The sequence below is a fragment of the Myxocyprinus asiaticus genome, chromosome 6 (genome assembly GCF_019703515.2).
Source record: "Myxocyprinus asiaticus isolate MX2 ecotype Aquarium Trade chromosome 6, UBuf_Myxa_2, whole genome shotgun sequence".
Lineage (NCBI taxonomy): Eukaryota > Metazoa > Chordata > Actinopteri > Cypriniformes > Catostomidae > Myxocyprinus > Myxocyprinus asiaticus.
Window position 1 is genome coordinate 11,448,725 of NC_059349.1, and position 20,584 is coordinate 11,469,308.

General features: G+C 36.6%; 1 protein-coding gene across 1 annotated transcript in view; it reads left to right on the forward strand.

Moving 5' to 3' along the window:
• The window catches only part of LOC127441995 (rho-associated protein kinase 1-like), a 102,044-nt gene that overhangs the window by 79,888 nt on the left and 1,572 nt on the right, over window positions 1–20,584 (forward strand). The window contains exons 28-32 of the mRNA XM_051699620.1: window positions 8,229–8,299; window positions 8,413–8,501; window positions 8,618–8,696; window positions 11,960–12,221; window positions 12,848–13,055. Of these exons, the coding sequence (XP_051555580.1) occupies window positions 8,229–8,299; window positions 8,413–8,501; window positions 8,618–8,696; window positions 11,960–12,221; window positions 12,848–13,055 (709 nt within the window). The remainder of the gene's footprint in view (window positions 1–8,228; window positions 8,300–8,412; window positions 8,502–8,617; window positions 8,697–11,959; window positions 12,222–12,847; window positions 13,056–20,584) is intronic.

A 20,584-nucleotide genomic window follows, 5' to 3' on the forward strand; every position in this document is an offset into this window, starting at 1 on the left:
CTCTCTTGCGGATGACACATCAGGTAAGTTGTCTCTGAGAGACAGGCTTCAAAGTTATCAATTTTAACGTCAGTAACCTAGATAACAGCTGGCTTGCGCCATTGTAAATGAAAAAAACGTCACATCCAAACCACACCCACTATAAATTTCAACCAATCATCAACGCTCTTTGACCAGCCAAGTTCTCTGAGGTCAAGAAATTCAGAGATGTGTGCAGATAGGAGAAATATCACCAAACGAACAGATTGGCAGAACAAAAACTTCACTACATTTAGTCATCATTTGTAGGTGAACGAAAGGCCAAAGTATACTTCAGTACAGGATGCGTGAAGCAAATTTCGTCATCAGCAGAGGGTTCGAGCACTGAACGCACGCAGCCCGATTTTTCTAACCGTGAGGCTTTTAAAGTGCAGAATGGGCATGCGTTTTGAATTATTTGCGTGAATAAGTGGGTCCACAAGGTGGCAACACTCACATTTAAGCCATTGCAATCACGAAGAAGTGCTAGATGATGTAGCAGATGAATGTGGAAACAACAAAAGTGGATGTGCACATAAAGAGCTGTGTGAGGAGGTCAGGAGATGCCTGCATTTTTATAACTCAAGTCTGAAGAATATAAAGACATCTTTATGTGTCTAAACATAGCAGACGTAGCGTGCACGCGTCAACCGGCTGTGTTTGTGCGCACAGTCAAATGGAGTATACTTTAAAAGGCTCGCGTTCAAATGTACGCATACGCTAAGCGTTTGTGTCAAAACCAAAGTATGCTTTGGGCTTAAGCGAAGCCTGTTTGCCTAGTAAGTATAAGTACGCCTTTAATTTCAGTGACTGACCGCATCAGCATCTGTTCCATCTTGAATGCTGTTGTCAGACTGAGTGTGAATAGGCCTTAAAGGGATAGTTCAGTCAAAATTGAAAATTGTCATCATGTACTCACCCTCTTTTCACGGAAGAAATTAATTTGGGTTTGGAACGACATGAGTAAATGAGGACAGAATTTAAATTTTTGCATGAACTATCCCTTTAAAGGGATTAGTTCATGATTTACTCACCTTTAAGCCATCCCAGATGTGTATGACTTTCATTCTCCAGCAGAACCTAAATGAAGATTTTTATTAGCACATTTCAGCTCTTTTTGTCCATACAATGCAAGTGAATGGTTGCCATTAGACTGCTGGCTATTTGATGGTCAAAAGATCATATTTAGGCAGCATAAATGTAATCCACACGACTCCAGTCGATCAATGAATGTCTTCTGAAGCCAGAGCTGTCAGAATTAATGCATTAACGTCTGTGATTAATTAAAGTTTAACACGTTCATTTTTCTTAATCGGGATTATCGCATTTACCATTAATACAATATTTACACTGGTGTGAGGGGCAGAACCTTTGCAATGTGTCCTCCTGGAGTCATTTCACTGATGCACACGCCACAGCACCAGAGCCCTTCTACCAATTTGAGCCTAAAAGCTCAGCATAAAATAGCATAACGTGGTGATCCCATAGACATTCTATGGCGGTACTGTCTTTACACGCTAATGCTGACCGTTACGCTCTCTCCTATGATAGAGCCGCAGAGGTTATCTCATTAAATAAAAGAATCTCTGACAGTGCTTCCCTGTCAGCGATAAAATGATGGAGAAAGGAGCTTTTAGCTCTGTTTGATGTACAAAACAAGCCCAGATGGGACTTGTGATAGAAATCAAGTATTTTTCAGCCTATGTAAGGCGCATGGTGAGTTCAAAGCGGCGCTCGACACTGGTGTTGCTGCCTTCATGCAAATCATGAACGCAGCTTCATTATTGCTGTAGGAAAGCAGATAGTCATTGTCTACCGGCAGATTAATATTGTGGAGGATGAGAGTTTAAGAGATTTAATACCCATTGCAAAGAATAATATGCAACCTATGTGGGGACTAATTTTTTCAGTTAGTCAAACTCCCACTTAGACTTTGGGAAACGTTTAATGTTACTTGAATTGGTGATATTTTAGTGCATTGTATTTATATTGTGGAAGGCTTTGTTTGGAAAATGTTAATAAACATTGTATTGCTACATATTGTTTTGTTTTCTTCCTAAGATGGAAATAAATAGATTTTGACAAGAAAAGAGGTGTCTATATATAGTGTCAAATTTCAACACTTTTAAAATCTGTGATAAATCGTGATTAACAAAAAAAAAAAGTATGCAATTAATCACACTTAAAAATTTGAAACGACTGACAGCACTAGTTTTGAACCTTAAATTGTTGATTCCGGCCAGCGCTGTATTGCTGTTTGAAATGACCTAACTCTCGCGTGACGTTCATTCCTCTGTTGTATACAAAGTGCGCACTTCCGACTTCTTGCGTGAACGCGCCATTGCTCTTACGTCACTGATGCGTCGTCTAAGGGCACCAATTCACTTGCAATTTATGGACAAAAAGAGCTGAAATGTGCTTACAAAAATCTTCACTTTGGTTCTGCTGAAGAAGGAAAGTCATACACATCTGGGATGGCTTAAATGTGAGTCAATAAGAAAAAAAATCTTTTTTGAGTGAACTAATCCTTTAACTGGTTGTAAAACACCTAAAACTAGGGTCATGTTGTTATGTTGTATTTTTATAATGTTAATAAGTTTTAGATGACCATCTTTATAAAGATACAAAGATGGCTTATTGTAAATGCACTTTCCCAAAAGTTCTGTTGTGAAAAAATCTCCATAATGACAGGATGTTGTCATGTCGGCCTGGTTATGTACATTGCCATGGACTGCCATTGTCTGTGTTTAAAGTCCTCTCTCTCATCTTTTGTTCTCCTTCATGTCTAGTCGGTTCTCCTTGCTCTCCTTATCTTTGTATCTTCTATTCTTTTTCTTCTGTGAGTAACTTGGACATTGTGATCATTACCATCATGCCTGGATTGTGCTTTCTTTTTTTTTTTTTAACACCATTTTGTCTATTTGCTTTTCATTTTTCCTTTGTATGGATGCATCTTGTTTTGGTGATACCTCAGAAAGAAACTACTCAGAGTGTTTATAACTGCAAAGGTCAACGTTACCTTAAAGGAATGTTCTGGATTAAATAAAAAAAGAATTTGTACTTGTATATTTATTTTTTCTGTATCACGCTCGGTTGAAAGCATCTATGACATGCTCAGATGCCACAGAAGATCTTATTTCTTGTCCCTCACTTTGTAAATAGGGCTGGGTGAAATAATCGCAATTTTCATTTGAATGATCCAAATATCGATTCTTAATATCCCAATATACACCGATCAGCCACAATATTAAAACCACCTGCCTAATATTATGTAGGTCCCCCTCGTGCCGCCAAAACAGTGGCAACCTGCATCTTAGAATAGCATTCTGAGATTATATACTTCTCACCACAATTGTACAGAGTGGTTATCTGAGTTACCGTAGACTTTGTCAGTTCAAACCAGTCTAGCCATTCTCTGATGACCTCTCTCATCAACAAGGCATTTCCGCTCACTGGAGGTTTTTTATTTTTGGCACCATTCTGAGGAAATTCTAGAGACTGTTGTGTGTGAAAATCCCAGAAGATCAGCAGTTACAGAAATAAACAATCATCCATGCGATTATCTAATCAGCCAATCGTGTAGCAGCAGTGCAGTGCATAAATTCATGCAGATACGGGTCAGGAGCTTCAGTTAATGTTCACATCAACCATCAGAATGGGGGAAAAATGTGATCTCAGTGATTTTGATGTGGCATGATTGTTGGTGCCAGACGGGCTGGTTTGAGTATTTCTGTAACTGCTGATCTCCTGGGATTTTCACACACAACAGTCTCTAGAATTTACTCCGAATGGTGCCAAAAACAAAAGACATCCAGTGAACGGCAGTTCTGTGGATGGAAATGCCTCTTTGATGAGAGAGGTCAACAGAGAATGGCCAGACTGGTTCGAACTGACAAAATCTACAGTAACTCAGATAACCACTCTGTACAATTGTGGTGAGAAGAATAGAATGGTATTCTGAGATGCGGGTTGGCGCTGTTTTGGCGGCACAAGGGGGACCTACACAATATTAGGCAGGTGGTTTTAATGTTGTGGCTGATCGGTATAGATCTTTTACTTGCATTTTAAATTTTACTTCAGTTCTGGTTGTGTTGATTATTATAAATTAAATATGTAGCAATTAAACTGCAAAATTTTGACCCTGTTGTTAATTTGTAAAATGAATATTTTTGTAATGAGTTAGAAGGTTCCAAGTATAATTTAAGGCATTAGCTGAGACAGAATTTCATATGTAAGCAAAACGTACATTATAACTGTAATATACCCAAATTAAACAGAATAAAGGCTAGTTTATACTTTTGCATCGAACCAAAGGTGTAGACTCCACGTAGTGGGCAATGCTTTGGTTTGCATTTTAGTACTGCATTGGTGTGTCTGTGTCGTACACAGTCAAAAATGCTATTGTATTGAGAGAAAATGCCTTAATTTCTGAAATAATTATACATTTCATAAATAAAGGAAATGCAATGGTATTCTTAGATTCAAAAGTATTTATAAAAAGAGTTCATCAAAGTTTGTAGTATTTAGGTACATATTATTTATTATACATGTTGCCTGCCATGTAGAGAGACAATAAATCAGGCCTAGACTGTATGCTTGCTTTTGAGTCACTTAAATAATAAATAAATATTGTGCCATACTTTGACGCTCCGTGCTAGAACAATTAATCAAATTAATTAATTACTGCTTCTTGACCAACACAACCTGTGTTGTTTTAAAGCTTAGAATCTTTACTATGCTTTTAGGCAAAATAACATCTCTTAACAGGTGCTGTTATAAGCTGCTGACAAATTAGGAGAGTTCCAGTTTCATAACATATGAAGCATGATTATTTACTGTACACCATACTGTCAAACATACGGTCAAAACATCATACAGATCGGAAAGTTCTAGATTAGAATATGATGTGAAAAGTAGTGTTTCACTCACATACCTGATTTATACACTGATGAGCCAAAACATTATGACCACTCACATACATTGATCATCTCCTAACAAGGCCACATGTCAAGGTCTGGGTAGATTAGATGGCAAACAAACAATCAGTTCTTGTAGTCAATGTGTTGAATGCAGGAGAAATGGGCAGGAGTAAAGACCTGAGTGACTTTGACAAGGGCCAAATTGTTATGTTCAGACGACTGGGTCAGAGCATCTCTGAAATGGTGAGGCTTGTGGGGTGCTTCCGGTCAGCAGTGGTGAGTACCTACCGACAGTGGTCCGAGGAGGGAAAATCACAAACCGGCGACAGGGTGTTGGGCGCCCAAGGCTAATCGATGCGTGATGGCAACTAAGGCTATCCTGTCTGGTCCGAACTGACAGAAGGTCTATTGTGGCACAAAAAAACAGAAAATTTTAATGATGGTAAGGGGAGGAATGTGTCACAACACACAGTGCATTGCACCCTGCTGCGTATGGGGCTGCGTAGCCGCAGAATGGTCAGAGTTCCCATGATGACCCCTGTCCACCGTCAAAAGCGCCTACAATGGGCACGCGAGTGTTGGAACTGGACCTTGGAGCAAAGGAAGATCATCGCCTGGTCCGATGGGTCCTTTTTTTTTTTTTACATCACATCCATGTACATGTGCACCGTTTAAGAGGATGAACTGTGGGAAGATGACAAGTAGGGAGTGTGATGCTCTGGGAAATGTTCTGCTGGGAAACCCTGGGTCCAGCCATTCATGTGGACGTCAATTTGACACGTGCCACCTACCTAAACATTGATGCAGACTAGGTACACCCATTCATGGCAATGGTATTCCCTGATGGCAGTGGCCTCTTTCAGCAGGATAATGCGCCCTGCCATACTGCACACAATGTTCAGGAATGGTTTGAGGAACATGATGAAGAGTTCAAGGTGTTTCCTTGGCCTCCAAATTCCCCAGATCTCAATCCGATTGAGCATCTGTGGGATGTGCACGACCAACAAGTCCGATCAACGGCGGCTCCACCTCGCTACTTAAGGGACTTGAAGGATCTGCTGCTGATGTCATGGTGCCAGATACCACAGGACACCTTCAGGGGTCTTGTAGAGTCCATGCCTCACCGGGTCGGCGCTGTTTTGGCGGCACATGGAGGACCAACAGCATATTAGGCAGGTTGTCATAATGTTTTGGCTCAGGGGTGTATAGCGTAAAAGACCAGAGAAAAAAAACGTAGTTTATAAGTTGTGAACAGAGTGTCTTTTGTCAAATTTTTCGCTTGCTCATGAAATAAACAGAATATAAAAACAGCAAATGCTCATAAAAAAATTAAACAAGTCAAAATTCAATGTGACGCGATTACTGATCAGTGGATACATACGATGTATAGATTTAAAATAATCTTGGAGAAAATGTGGCACTACCTCAGATAATTTCTTGTCATGCTGGGGGCGGTCTCTGATAACAAAGCGGAGCAGTCAAAGCTGTTGTGGTCTGCATCGACGCGACACGCAGTTACATTTTGGAAGAGGTGCACATAAGGCTACGAAGTAACCACCGTAACAGTGCTTAAAATCAAAATCAAAGTGAATCAAGAGCTTGAGAATTGAGAAATCTATATCGATACCCAGCCCTAATTGTAAAAACAAGCAAAAATCTTTTTTGCAGGAATGCGCTTACGATGCAAATCAATGGGGCAAGATATTCTGGAAGGTTTTAAAACAGAAATGTACAGGTTAAAGTGCTATATTAACTCTTACAAAAATGTGTGGTGTTTGATCTGTTAAATCATCCTTTTGGTGGTAAGACTACTGTACTAGGTGGATGAGCGTCTGGTTTTATCGGCTTTACATAGTCTTGAGAGGAGTTGAAAAATGGATATGACTTTGCACAGATAAAGTTAGTAAGTGATTCTATCACACAATTCACATTTACAGGTATAGTGTTTAAGTTTTTTTTTTTGAAACTGTGTGTATTTTAATGTTTATTCCAGTATACTGTCTTGCCCCTTTGTCTTATATTGTAAGTGCATTATTGTAAACAAGCTTTTTGCTTATTTTTCCAAACTTGGTCAATTGATCAAAATTAAGTCAATTATTTTCTGTAGTAATTGACATTATGCCACAAATGCTGTCGATAGAACTTAGATTGTGTTGAACCCTTAACATTCTTTTAATTTTATTGCGATTGTATGTAAATGATTTATTGCACTAAATTGCAATACAGGAGTTGAAATAAGTAAAAAATACTTAGCTTATCCAAATCTTTTCATACTAACCCCAACTCTGAGCACCTTTCAGAGGTGTTTAAGGTTTTTTTTTTTTTTTTTACATACTATTTGGTAAATGTGTGTAGGTTTACTTTTTTTATACCTGCAAGCACGCACGTGCATGTTTCACTGTATGGTTAATTTAGCTATCTTGCGCTCGGCACAGAATGAATGAGATTTAGGAGCTGCTCACTCAATTCTTGCATGATTCCTTCAACATATCCTGTTTTACCTACGTGTCTGTCTTGCCATCAGTGTGTGAAAGTATACTTTCAAACCAGTAACATTTTAACCTAATTGTGTCACAGTCTGTTGAATACTGTTTGGTTGACATTTCCTGAAAAGGGGCAGTTAAGGCATCACACTCTCATCATTAACTGGTCTTGCCTCTTTAACGTAAAGGAATAGTTCACACAAAGTGGAAAATTCATCATATACTCACCCTCATGTAACTCCAAACCCTTTTAACTTTATATTTTCTGTGGAAAGAGAGGTTAGCAACAGTAACCATTCACTTTCATTTCATCTTTTTTTTCCTACTATGAAAGTCGATGTTAACTGAGGTTTTAAGTCTGTAACAATCTGCCTAAAATAAAAAAAATAAAAAAATTCGCCAGAAGAAAAATAGTCAATGGTTTGGAATGACACGATAGTTCAAATTTCGTTTGAACTAACCTTTTAGATATATAAATATAACTAAATTAATTAAATAACTAATACAGTGCATATTGTTTTGCTCACTAATACTGTTATACTGCAAGAAAAACAAAATGCATTGGGTTTAAAGTGTGCTCAGTTAAAGCAAAAGCATGGCATGTTAAGACTGCAACTTTGTGATGTGAGGCAATTGTTTTAAAGTGTACCTGGTTTACGCATGTTCGTAAAAGCTATTTATGTTTATGCATTGTGTGATGACCTTAGTTTCTGTTCCCAGATATCTTTAAGTTTACTGCATGTCTATTTCAGGAGTTTGTTCTCTGTAATCTGGCTTGTTTTTTTAATACTTATTCATTTGTCTTCAGAATCAAGGCTTGAAGGTTGGCTCTCAATACCTAATAAGCCCAATATTAAAAGATATGGCTGGAAGAAGCAGGTGAGGTTTACAGTACATGAAGAATTGTGTATTAATCTGTATAGCATTGTGGTTTTGCTCAAAGAAGTTTAATACCTTTAAAACAAAAAAACATGTGTTTTTGTTTCCATCAGTATGTTGTGGTGAGCAGTAAGAAAATACTGTTTTACAATGATGAGCAAGACAAGGAGCAGTCCAACCCCTCTATGGTACTAGATATTGAGTAAGTATTCTGATGAATATCTACTATTTTTTCATGTCAGTTTTCTTCAAATTGAAGCTGAACTATAAAACGTAATAATTTTTTCTTTTCTAACACGTTAAAACTTTTGCAAACAGCAAACTGTTTCATGTACGTCCTGTCACACAAGGCGACGTGTATCGAGCTGAGACGGATGAAATTCCCAGAATATTTCAGGTTAGTTGTTTTCAGACTTCACACAGCGACACTGTTAAAAGGAAAGGTTTGCTGAAAAATTGAAATTTTGTATGTGGGTCATTTGATAAATAAGATTGCCAGAGAAATCTTTTTAAAAAGAGAAAATCTTTTAAAAATCTAGTTTAAAACCCATGTATCAAGTTTTGAGAAATTTAATATTTGTGTCCGTGTTGGTTGCATACATTTTTGACAAACATTTATAGCATTTTCTTTAAAAAATTACATATATATATATATATATATGTATGTGTATGTGTGTGTGTGTGTATGTATATATATATATATATATATATATATATATATATATATATATATATATATATATATGAGTTTAAAAATGTCAGGTGGTGTGACCATCAAGTAAAATGTATAAAATACTTCCTTGCACCTTAAAAAAATGAGAACGTACACAACTTAATCATTCATTTCAAAAATGTTTCCAAACATATATTTTTAAAGGTAAGAATTTTTTTTTACAAATATCATGGATTTTGGAGTAAAAGTAAACAAAGTTTCACAGGGTTACTCCATATTACCTACTTTTTATAAAAATGTCAAAGTATCTTATTTTATTTTTTTGAGGGTCTTGAGGGTCCTAAAGAGGTATTTTTTTATGACAACAAAATGGCCACCTTCATGTTGGTTAGACCAACTGACTGAATAGATTCACTGCTTTTGTTTTTAAAGAAATATCAATAAAATATTATTTTAAACTACATATTCCAATTTTTTTTTTCAAACCAGTTTCAGCTTTTAATAAGATTTTTATTGTTTACTGTCTGCAAATGGTTACACCACTTAGACATTTTAACTTGAAGCCCAATATATAAAAATTATTTTGAACTCATGTTCATCGTAGTAGAGGTTTATTCAAGTAACTGTTTTGTGTGAATTGCATTTTAAATGTATTTTTGAATAACTTAAAAGATCCTGACAAAAAAAGAAGAAAAATTGTTTCACATCATTGACAGTTATTTACTCATCCTCATGTCATTCCGACTTTCTTTCATTTGTGGAACACAGAAGGAAATTCTTTTAGCAATTTTTACATTGCTCTTTTTTCACACACTGAAACAGGATGGCGAGTTTTGCTGTCAAGCTCTACAAATGAAATAAAACACCATAAAAGTAGTCCACACATCTTGTAGGCTATATTTCAAGTCTTCTGAAGTCATGCGATAGCTTAGTGCAAGTTGTTATTCACTGAAAATCTTCCCCTCTGCTGTAGCTCTCAGATCATATTAAAATTTCACAAGAGAAACGGTGGCATTCAGTATCGTCGATGTCAAATCTGCCGCGATTACATTTTCATGTGGGATATTTACAGTTGAAGTCAGAAGTTTACATACACTTAGATTGAAGTCATTAAAACTCATTTTTTAACCACTCCACAGATTTCATATTAGCAAACAATAGTTTTGGCAAGTCGTTTAGGACATCTACTTTATGCATGACACAAGTAATTTTTCCAATAATGGTTTACAGACAGATTGTTTAACTTTTATTTGACTATATCAGAATTCCAGTGGGTCAGAAGTTTACATACACTAAGTTAACTGCTTTTAAGCAGCTTGGAAAATTCAAGAAAATTATGTTAAGCCTTAAGGCAATTAGCCAATTCGCTTCTGATTGGCTAATTGGAGTCATTGGAAGTGTACCTGTGGATGTATTTTAAGGCCTACCTTCAAACTCAGTGCCTCTTTGCTTGACATCATGGGAAAATCAAAAGAAATCAGCCAAGACCTCAGAAAAAAAATTGTGGACCTCCACAAGTCTGGTTCATACTTGGGAGCAATTTCCAAATGCCTAAAAAGTTACCTCGCTCATCTGTACAAACAATAGTATGTAAGTATAAACACCATGTGACCATGTAGCCATCATACCGCTCAGGAAAGAGATGCATTCTGTCTCCTAGAGATGAACTTAGTTTGGCATGAAAAGTGCAAATCAATCCCAGAACAACAGCAAAGGACCTTGTGAAAATGCTGGAGGAAACAGGTAGACAAGTATCTATATCCACAGTAAAACGAGTTATATATAGACATAACCTGAAAGGCTGCACAGCAAGGAAGAAACCACTGCTCCAAAACCACTATAAAAAAGCCAGACTACAGTTTGCAAGTGCAAATGGGGGCAAAGATCTTACCTTTTGGAGAGATGTCCTCTGGTCTGATGAAACAAATATAGAACTGTTTGGCCATAATGACAATCGACCATCGTTATGTTTGGAGGATAAAGGGTGAGGCTTGCAAGCCAAAGAACACCATCCCAACCGTGAAGCATGGGGGTGGCAGCATCATGTTGTGGGGGTGCTTTGCTGCAGGAGGGATTGGTGCACTTCACAAAATAGATGGCATCATGAGGAAGAGAAATTATGTGGATATATTGAAGCAAAGTTCAGCCAGGAAGTTAAAGCTCGGTCGCAAATGGGTCTTCCAAATGGACAATGACCCCAAGCATACCTCCAGAGTTGTGGCAAAATGGCTTAAGGACAACAAAGTCAAGGTATTTGAGTGGCCATCACAAACCCCTGACCTCAGTCCAATAGAAAATTTAAGGGCAGAACTGAAAAAGTGTGTGCGAGCAAGGAGGCCTACAAACCTGACTCAGTTACACCAGTTCTGTCTGGAGGAATGGGCCAAAATTCCAGTAACTTATTGTGAGAAGCTTGTGGAAGGCTACCCAAAACATTTTGACCCAAGTTAAACAATTTAAAGGCAATGCAACCAAATACTAACAAAGTGCATGTAAACTTCTGCCCCACTGGGAATATGATGAAAGAAATAAAAACTAAACTAAATCATTCTCTCTACTATTATTCTTACATTTCAATAAAATAAAGTAGTGATCCTAACTGACCTAAGACAGAGAATGTTTTCTAAGATTAAATGTCAGGAATTGTGAAAAACTGATTTTAAATGTATTTGGCTAAGGTGTAAACTTCTGACTTCAACTGTAAACATTCGCAAAATACATTTTAGAACTGTGGTGGAGGGGAAGATTTTCAGTAAAACATTCTTGATTTCGGTCTGTTCATCACACAAAGCTATTGTATGAATTTAGAAGATTTGGAATATAGTGCACACGTCGTATGGACTATTTGTAAGGTGCTTTAATGTTCTTGTTTGAGCTTCACATTCCTGGTCACTGAATGGAAAAGAGCACTTGGTACACTGTTCTTAACATCTCCTTTTATGTTCCACGGATGAAGCAAAATGAAAAATATATTTTTTGTTCCTCAGATCCTTTATGCCAATGAAGGTGAGTGTAGGAAGGAAGCAGACATGGAGAGCATTCCTCAGGGTGATAAAGCCAACTGCTTGCCCCACAAAGGTCATGAGTTCATCCCCACCCTCTACCATTTCCCTTCTAACTGTGAGGCTTGCTCCAAACCGCTGTGGCACGTGTTCAAGCCCCCGCCAGCCCTAGAATGCCGCAGATGCCACGTCAAGTGCCACAAAGACCATCTGGACAAGAAGGAGGATGTTATCGCCCCCTGCAAAGGTGAGACACCAGCAGAAACAGATGTTTGTTCTTTCTCCATTATATTAGGATTCTTTAAATCTGTCAGGCTTGTACTGCTATACATGTAAATTATAGAATTACAGAATTTTGCTTTCACTTTGATTCCTGTTTTAAAGGCAAGTGTTGTTTCTTAAAGATTATTGACATAAGATTTTCAATTTAAATAAGTAAATCTTACATAAGCCACTGTATTGTTACCAATCACACTGCACCATCTATGTGATGTTGAAACTCTCTTATGTCATTTTCCAGAAATTACAGTTAACCAGCTTTACTGGAAATATAGTAGTATGTTACTTTGTATTTGGAGTAATTGGGTGAACCACTTCCTTTGACAGCAGACCTAACCTTGTACGTGCTTGCACAAAGTGTTTGTATAATGGCTTTATTCACACATAGCATCAATACACAATATTTCCAGCAATGTTACAACTCCTTATGCTGGCAAAAATTCCGTAGCTGATATGCCAGCTTTTCGACAATGGGACTTGCTTACACATGACCTTTTAAACTAAAGAATTTTGTAAATATAATGGCAAAGCTTGTATGTGTGAATGTGCCTAATTTAAAATATACTCATATTTCATTTTGTTCTTAACCCTCAGTGAATTATGATGTAACGTCAGCTCGAGACATGCTGCTTCTGGCTTTGTCTCAAGATGAGCAGAAGAAATGGATTGGGCATCTCGGCAAGAAGATCCCTAAGACTCCACCTTCAACCTTTTCGAGGGCATCTCCACGCACCATGTCCACTCGCTCCGTAGCAAACCAGTCTTTCCGCAAGAACCCCAAAAACATCCCAGGCAAGCCAAGGTAACTACAACCGTGCAGTACCACTCTCATCTGAAATCAGGTTATGCATCACACACTACTTGCATTAGCAAGAGAGACGTTTTCAGTGCAGTTTAGTATATTAGCCCAGTTTAACCCGTGAGCATTAACTGGCTTAATAAATGGGTAAACCTCACAAAACCTGTCAAGAACATGTTCAGGTCATATTTCACCCCAAAATCTAAAGAAATAAATTATAAATTATATTTTGATAAGAGAAAATGAATCCCATTTTTCTCCCAATTCTCATTACTGTAATGCAAAAAAATAAATAAAATAAAAATAGAGTGTAAAAGTTTGGTTTGACTTGTTCCGTGTAATGTGTGTCCAAAGACAAGATCCATGTAATTCATTTGTTTTTAAATTATGTCTATTTCTGTTCTTTACCGTCAGATGTTGATCAAAAACAACAGAAATAGAAACATTTAATTCTAACCACTAGGGATGGGACGATATGGTTCTCACAATTAGGTTTGATAGACGATATGAGGTTCATGTTTCGATAAAATCTCGATTCGATATAATAACACCCTAAATGACAATATAATACAGAACATTGTTTATTTTCTTAAAAAAAAAAAAAAAGTTTTAGCAAAATGCACATTATAATTTTTCATCAAAATAAAGTTCTTTAATACACAATATAAATGCTCAGAGTTTAAATAATGAGTTGCTCATATACCTTTCTCTATAAGAAAAGATCACAAACAAATAAGCTTTCAAAAACAGTGGGCTACATTCATGCTGATCAGGTGCAGGACAAGCAATAGAACTGAACAGAATCTGTCCTGAAAAAAGTATGTGAAAGTGTATATTTATATTTTGATAATTTGTCATCATTATTATAATTCACATTTTAACTTTGTAAAAATAAAAATATTCTACATTCTATTAATTAATATTATATGAAATTGTATATATAATAATGATATGCGCTATCACTGTTTGAAATAATATGTACAATTTACAAGTAATAACTTTGAGTTTACATTCATTTGTATAAGAAACACTAAAAAGGTTACTGTCACTTTTAAGAGTTCAACGAGCTCCTCACATAGTCCTTTTCCACCGAAATGGCGATGGTTCGCGTGCCGAGCCTGTGCTCCACTGGTTCACGGCTGGGGCCGGCTGTGCTTTTCCACTGACTTCAGAACCAAACGGTGACGTATTGGGTACGCGACTAATTTATCTGCCCATAAATGAACATGGCACGTCACAACAATGTTTGTGTACAGCTTTTACTCTTGTTTTTGAGGACATATTTAAATATACGGAGTAATGTAATCCAACGTTATTACATTGCTTAACAAGATTGCCAGAGACGACATCTACGCTGAAGACGACAGGTAATGTAATTACATTATTTTGTATGAACTTATGGCTTAACTTGCTAAATTCTGTAAACTGTAACAGTGGAATCATTATTAACATTGGTGTAGTAGATGGTTATATTTGGAGTTTTGCCATAGCATATAATATTATGTTTACGTCTTGATTGAGAATCCCTAAGTTTACTTAACAGATAGACGCGATTTTCCGAAGTTAGAGTAGCTGGTCAAAAATGCCCTTACTGAACAAAACAATGCACAAAATATTTCATTCATTTCATTTATGATCACATGGATAGAAAACAATTTTGAAAATTTTGAAATATCGAATTATGCCACTATACTGTATGGTTCATGATGTATCAAAATTCGATATATCGCCCCATCCCCACTAATCACATAGCACGGATGCAGTAAAGAATCAGTGCGACTTCACTCTCGTATATGTGCGCTCAACCAAAACACTTTCGCAAGACTCTGAACTGCCACTATTCTTAAAGAGACAGTACCATTTTAGCACTTGTTTTACATATCAGTGTAAATGATGCAAATTGTGCATGTAAACGGTTAATATTAGCAATATATACAGCTCTGGAAAAAATTTTGAAACCACTGCAAAATTATCCTTTTCTCTTTATAGGTATGTGTTTGAGTAAAATGGAAAAAAAAAAAAAGTTATTCTATAAAATACTGACAACATTTCTCCCAAATTCCAAATAAAAATATTGTCATTTAGAGCATTTATTTGCAGAAAATGACAACTGGTCAAAATAACAAAAAAGACCTCGAATAATGCAAAGAAAACAAGTTCATATTCATTTTTAAACAACACAGTACTAATGTTTTAACTTAGGAAGAGTTCAGAAATCAATATTTGGTGGAATTACCCTGATTTTCAATCACAGCTTTCATGCGTCTTGTCATGCTCTCCACCAGTCTTCCACATTGCTGTTGGGTGACTTTATGCCACTCCTGGCGCAAAAATTCAAGCAGCTCGGCTTTGTTTGATGGCTGGTGGCCATCCATCTTCCTCTTGATCACATTCCAGATTTTTTCAATGGGGCTCAGGTCTGGAGATTGGGCTGGCCATGACAGGGTCTTGATCCGGTGGTCCTCCATCCACACATTGATTGACCTGGCTGTGTGGCATGGAGCTTTGTCCTGCTGGAAAAACCAATCCTCAGAGTTGGGGAACACTGTCAGAGTAGAAGGAAGCAAGTTTTCTTCCAGCATAACCTTGTATGTGGCTTGATTCATGCATCCTTCACAAAGATGAATCTGCCCGATTCCAGCCTTGCTGAAGCACCCCCAGATCATCACCGATCCTCCACCTGGTCATCTAATGGTTAGACGGAGACCTGGAGAGGCCTTCAAGCCACAGTGTCTCGCACCCACTGTGAAATTTGGTGGAGGATTGTTGATGTTATTTTGACCAGTTGTCATTTTCTGCAAATAAATGCTCTAAATGACAATATTTTTATTTGGAATTTGGGAGAAATTTTGTCGGTACTTTATAGAATAAAACAAAAATTTTCATTTTACTCACATATACCTATAAATAGTAAATCCAGAGAAACTGATGATTTTGCAGTGGTCTCTTAATTTTTTCCTTAATATATATATATATTGACTTTATATCTAAAAACACGAGTCAGAACCAAATCAAATCTTTACTTTAATGTAGAAAGGAATATAATTTTATTATAATAATATAATACTAATAATATGATTTAAATTAAGAAGTATTTATATTAGTGTTGTCAATCGATTATTTATTATTATTTTTTTGTATCCCCTTTTCTCCCAATTTGGAATGCCCAATTCCCACTACTTAGTAGGTCCTCGTGGTGGCGTGGTTACTCACCTCAATGCTTCTGAGACCGTCAATCTGCGCATCTTATCACGTGGCTCACTGTGCATGACACCGCGGAGACTCAGAGCATGTGGAGGCTTATGCTATTCTCCGCAATCCACGCACAACTTACCACACGCCCCATTGAGAGCAAGAACCACTAATCGCAACCACAAGGAGGTTACCCCATGTGACTCTACCCTCCCTAGCAACGGGGACCATTTGGTTGCTTAGGAGACCTGGCTGGAGTCACTCAGCACACCCTGGATTCAAACTCGCGACTCCATGGGTGGTAGTTCAGCGTCAATACACGCTGAGCTACCCAGGCCCTCACAATCGATTAAAAATTTTTATCGACTTAATTACATGGTATACCAATTAATTAATTGAATTAATCGCATATATAAATATTTAATGAGAAAGCCCCTCAAATAACAACTCAATATATAATGATTAAATAATTATAAATAGTTATATTTAAATAATTATAAATAAAATATTTATATTATAAAAAATAATAATTCAGATAATTAAAATGCATTACATTATTGTGGCAGACGAGTAAAGCATTGATGAGACAATACAAAAAGAGGATTTAAAAGGCAATATGTTGTTTATTTCTATATTATTGATCATAATCCAGTCATTAGCCTACAGTTCACAGCAATCCATTTTGCAATTGAATTTGTCAATCTGTCTAAGATTTATTATAAGGGCTTTTCTAAGGACGCGTCAGTTTATACATGCATCAGATGGACATTTTTGGAGCGTCTCACTTTTGTTGCTTTGTATCGTAAACATACCGTTTTTAGGTCGCAATGTCAAGTTAAACGTAGTTTGAAACTTAAAAAAAACAAGTCTTGAGATCCCTGAGTTCCGATTTGCGCTCCATCGTGCTGTGTTTGAACGTATTTCTTATCATGTGCTGCCTGTTATCGGTAAGTGTGGTTTGTTCCCTGTATAAGCTGTGCGTTGCCTATACAGTTGGAGTTTCGCTTACTGCCCCCTGGAGAAAACAGGTGGTACTTCAAGCTTTAATTGCTCCGATAGTAGGAATATTCCTTGTTACGGTCCGTGGACATGATTATTACATAATTCTTTTCAACACATAATTTTTTATATAATTAATCGCACTGAGTTAACACGTTAAATCAACAGCCCTAATTTATATATGTCATGTTAGTATTTATTGTATTGCCTTGAATTTCTCTTGATTTCAATAAAAATTTTAATCGTGATTAATCACATAATTTTTTTCGTTAACCGCAGATTTTGAAAGTGCTGAAACTGAACTATATATACCTCTTTTCATGTCAAAATGTATTTATTTTCATCTTAGGAAGAAAAAAATATGTAACAATATAATGCTTTATTAACATTTTCCAAACAAAGCCTTCCACAATATAAACATAGAAATGCACTAATATATCACCAATTGAAGTAACATCAAACATTTCCCAAAGTCTAAGTAGGAGTTTGACTAATTGAAAGAACTAGTCCCCACATAGGTTGCATATTCATTACAATAGGCATTAAATCTCTTAAACTCTCATCCTCCACAATATTAATCTGCTGGTAGACTGTGGCTATCCGCTTTGCTACAGCTATCGTGAAGCTGTCAGAGATTCTTTTATTTACTGAGATTACCTCTGCGGCTGTATTACAGGAGAGCGTTTAACAGTCAACTAGCATGTTACGACAATTCCGCCCATAGAATGTATATGGGACCGCTGCGTTATGCTATTTTATGCTAAGCTTTAGGTTCAACTTGGTAGAAGAGCTCTGGTGCTGTAGACGTCAGTGTAATGACTCCAGGAGGACACATTACAAAGGTTCCACCCTTCACACCAGTGTTTATGTTGTGTTAACGGTAAATGCGTTAATCGCGATCAAGAAAAATGTACACGTTAAACTTTTTTAATCACATGCGTTAACGCGTTAATTCTGACAGCTCTAAATAAAATAAATATGTTATTTCTTACTGTAATACAATACTGTAACTCACTGTTCTTGATTTCTAATAAGAATCACCATTTAAAATATTGGAAATTACAAAATAAAAACATCTGGACACATCATGGTAATGAACATTTGCCTGAAGTCTGCTTAGTTGTTATGAAAATAATGTCACAATGCAAAAAAATGTAATAGTCCAAAAACAGGCTTAATATACACTATATGGACAAAAGTATTGGGACACCTACACATTACACCTACAGGAGCTTTTATGACAACTCATTCTAAATCCATAAGCATTAATATCGAGTTGGTCCCCCCTTTGCAGCTATAACAGCTTCCACTCTTCCACTTATAGAATTTTCCAGAATGTCTTGGTAAGCTGAGGCATTAACATTTCGGAAAATTCTATGTTTCCAACTTTGTGGAAACAGTTTGGGGAAGGCCCTTTTCTGTTCCAGCATGACTGTGCCCCAGTGTTCAAAACAAGGTCCATAAAGGCATGGTTGGTTGAGTTTGGTGTGGAAGAACTTGACTGGCCCTCACAGAACCCTGACCTCAACCCTATCGAACACCTTTGGGATGAACTAGAACAGAGATTGCGAGCCAGGCCCTCTCGTCCAACATCAGTATCTGACCTCACCAATGCTCTTCTGGAAGAATGGGCAAAAATTCCAACAGACACATTCCAAAATCTTGTAGAAAGTCTTCCCAGAAGAGTGGAAGATGTTATAGCTGCAAAGGGGGGACCAACTCGATATTAATGCCTATGGATTTAGAATGGGATGTCATAAAATCTCCTGTAGGTGTAATGTGTAGGTGTCCCAATACTTTTGTCCATATAGTGTGTGTGTGTGTGTGTGTGTGTATATATATATATATATATATATATATATATATAATTTATTTATTTATTTATTGGAGTGTAGTGCGACTCTGACATGTTTAGTGAGGTTCACCCTTTAACCCTTGCAGTTATAAATTTAGAGAGCTATAATTCAGATCGTGAAGGCCATGAAAGCACAGGCTGTAGGGGCGAGGTAGTGTCGTGACTGGCTCTTTATCTCCTGTTGTCTTGTAGCAGGGCGCAGTCCATTCTCCAAGCTGCTGACACAACATCCAGTACATGCTGACAACAACATACAGCTGCTCCAGACCTTAATTTTCTCATGGTGTCTTCAGTCTAGTCGTTCTTCCATGTTTGTCTAGTTCATTCATTAACAGTGTTTAAGGTTGAGGTTGACTGTGGTGACTTGTCCTCTTGTGGGATGGCCTTTTTCTGTTTACTCTGGGGTTTTGTGCACCGGAATGGCACATTCTGTCCTTAAATAACTTAACCATCTTTGGGCCAATTAAAAGGGAATTTACTTTAGTTACTTTAGACAGATGTTCTCTGCAGGCTTGGCTTTAAAACAGATTTTTTTTAGTCTGTATACTGCCATTTTGGTGTGTAAGAAAATCTGCTCTTGTGCACCCCCAACTTGTCAATTGGCATTCAACCCAACCCTCTTCAAAACTGCCCATTTGCACTCATTTGTCAAAAATACCACAAGTTCAGAGTTCAGGTTTCCATTTGCCATTGTGGAGCTCATATTTTCACTTGAATAAAGTTACAAATGGAGTCTAAAGTAATAACATACAAAAAGTAACTGAAGGTAACTCAAAACATGAATCAAGATGTACATTCTTTCTTCCTTGTCTTCATACTTTGGTATCAATCAAAGGGACATGGGTTAATTTCACGAAACCTGTCAAGAGTACGGTCGACTCATATTTCACCCTCAATCCTATAGGAAATAGAAGAAATTAATATATATATATATATATATATATTCTTTTATGTTGTAATTGTTTAAAGCCTATTTTTAGGACCAATAAAACAAAATTGCATTGTAAGATTATTTTGATAATAATAGTCAATTAATAATAGTCAATAATGGTATTCTCATTACCATAATGCAAAAAAAAAAAAAAAAAGAAGAAGAAGAATTCTCATTATTGTGAAAAAAGTTATAATATATTTGCATGGTAAAGCATGGCATTATTTGTTGTACTGCCTTTAATTTATGCAAATTTAAATTAAAAAAATTATTGTATTACAATTATTTATACAGTAATATAATAACAAATCGATGTATTACAGAATTGCGAATTACAGAAAAAAAAACTTGTGCATTACGGTAATAAGAATTTGGGGGGGTGGGGAAAATTTACTTAATTGTCATGAAAATGATCTTACAGTGCAAAATGTTTAATATTACCAAATATGGGCTTCATTTAAGCTAAATATAATTTCATAATTTTTTTTTTTTTTTTTTTTTTTTTCTTGATTTTGGGGTGAAAAGTTGACCTGTACATTTTTTCGTGAGATTCAC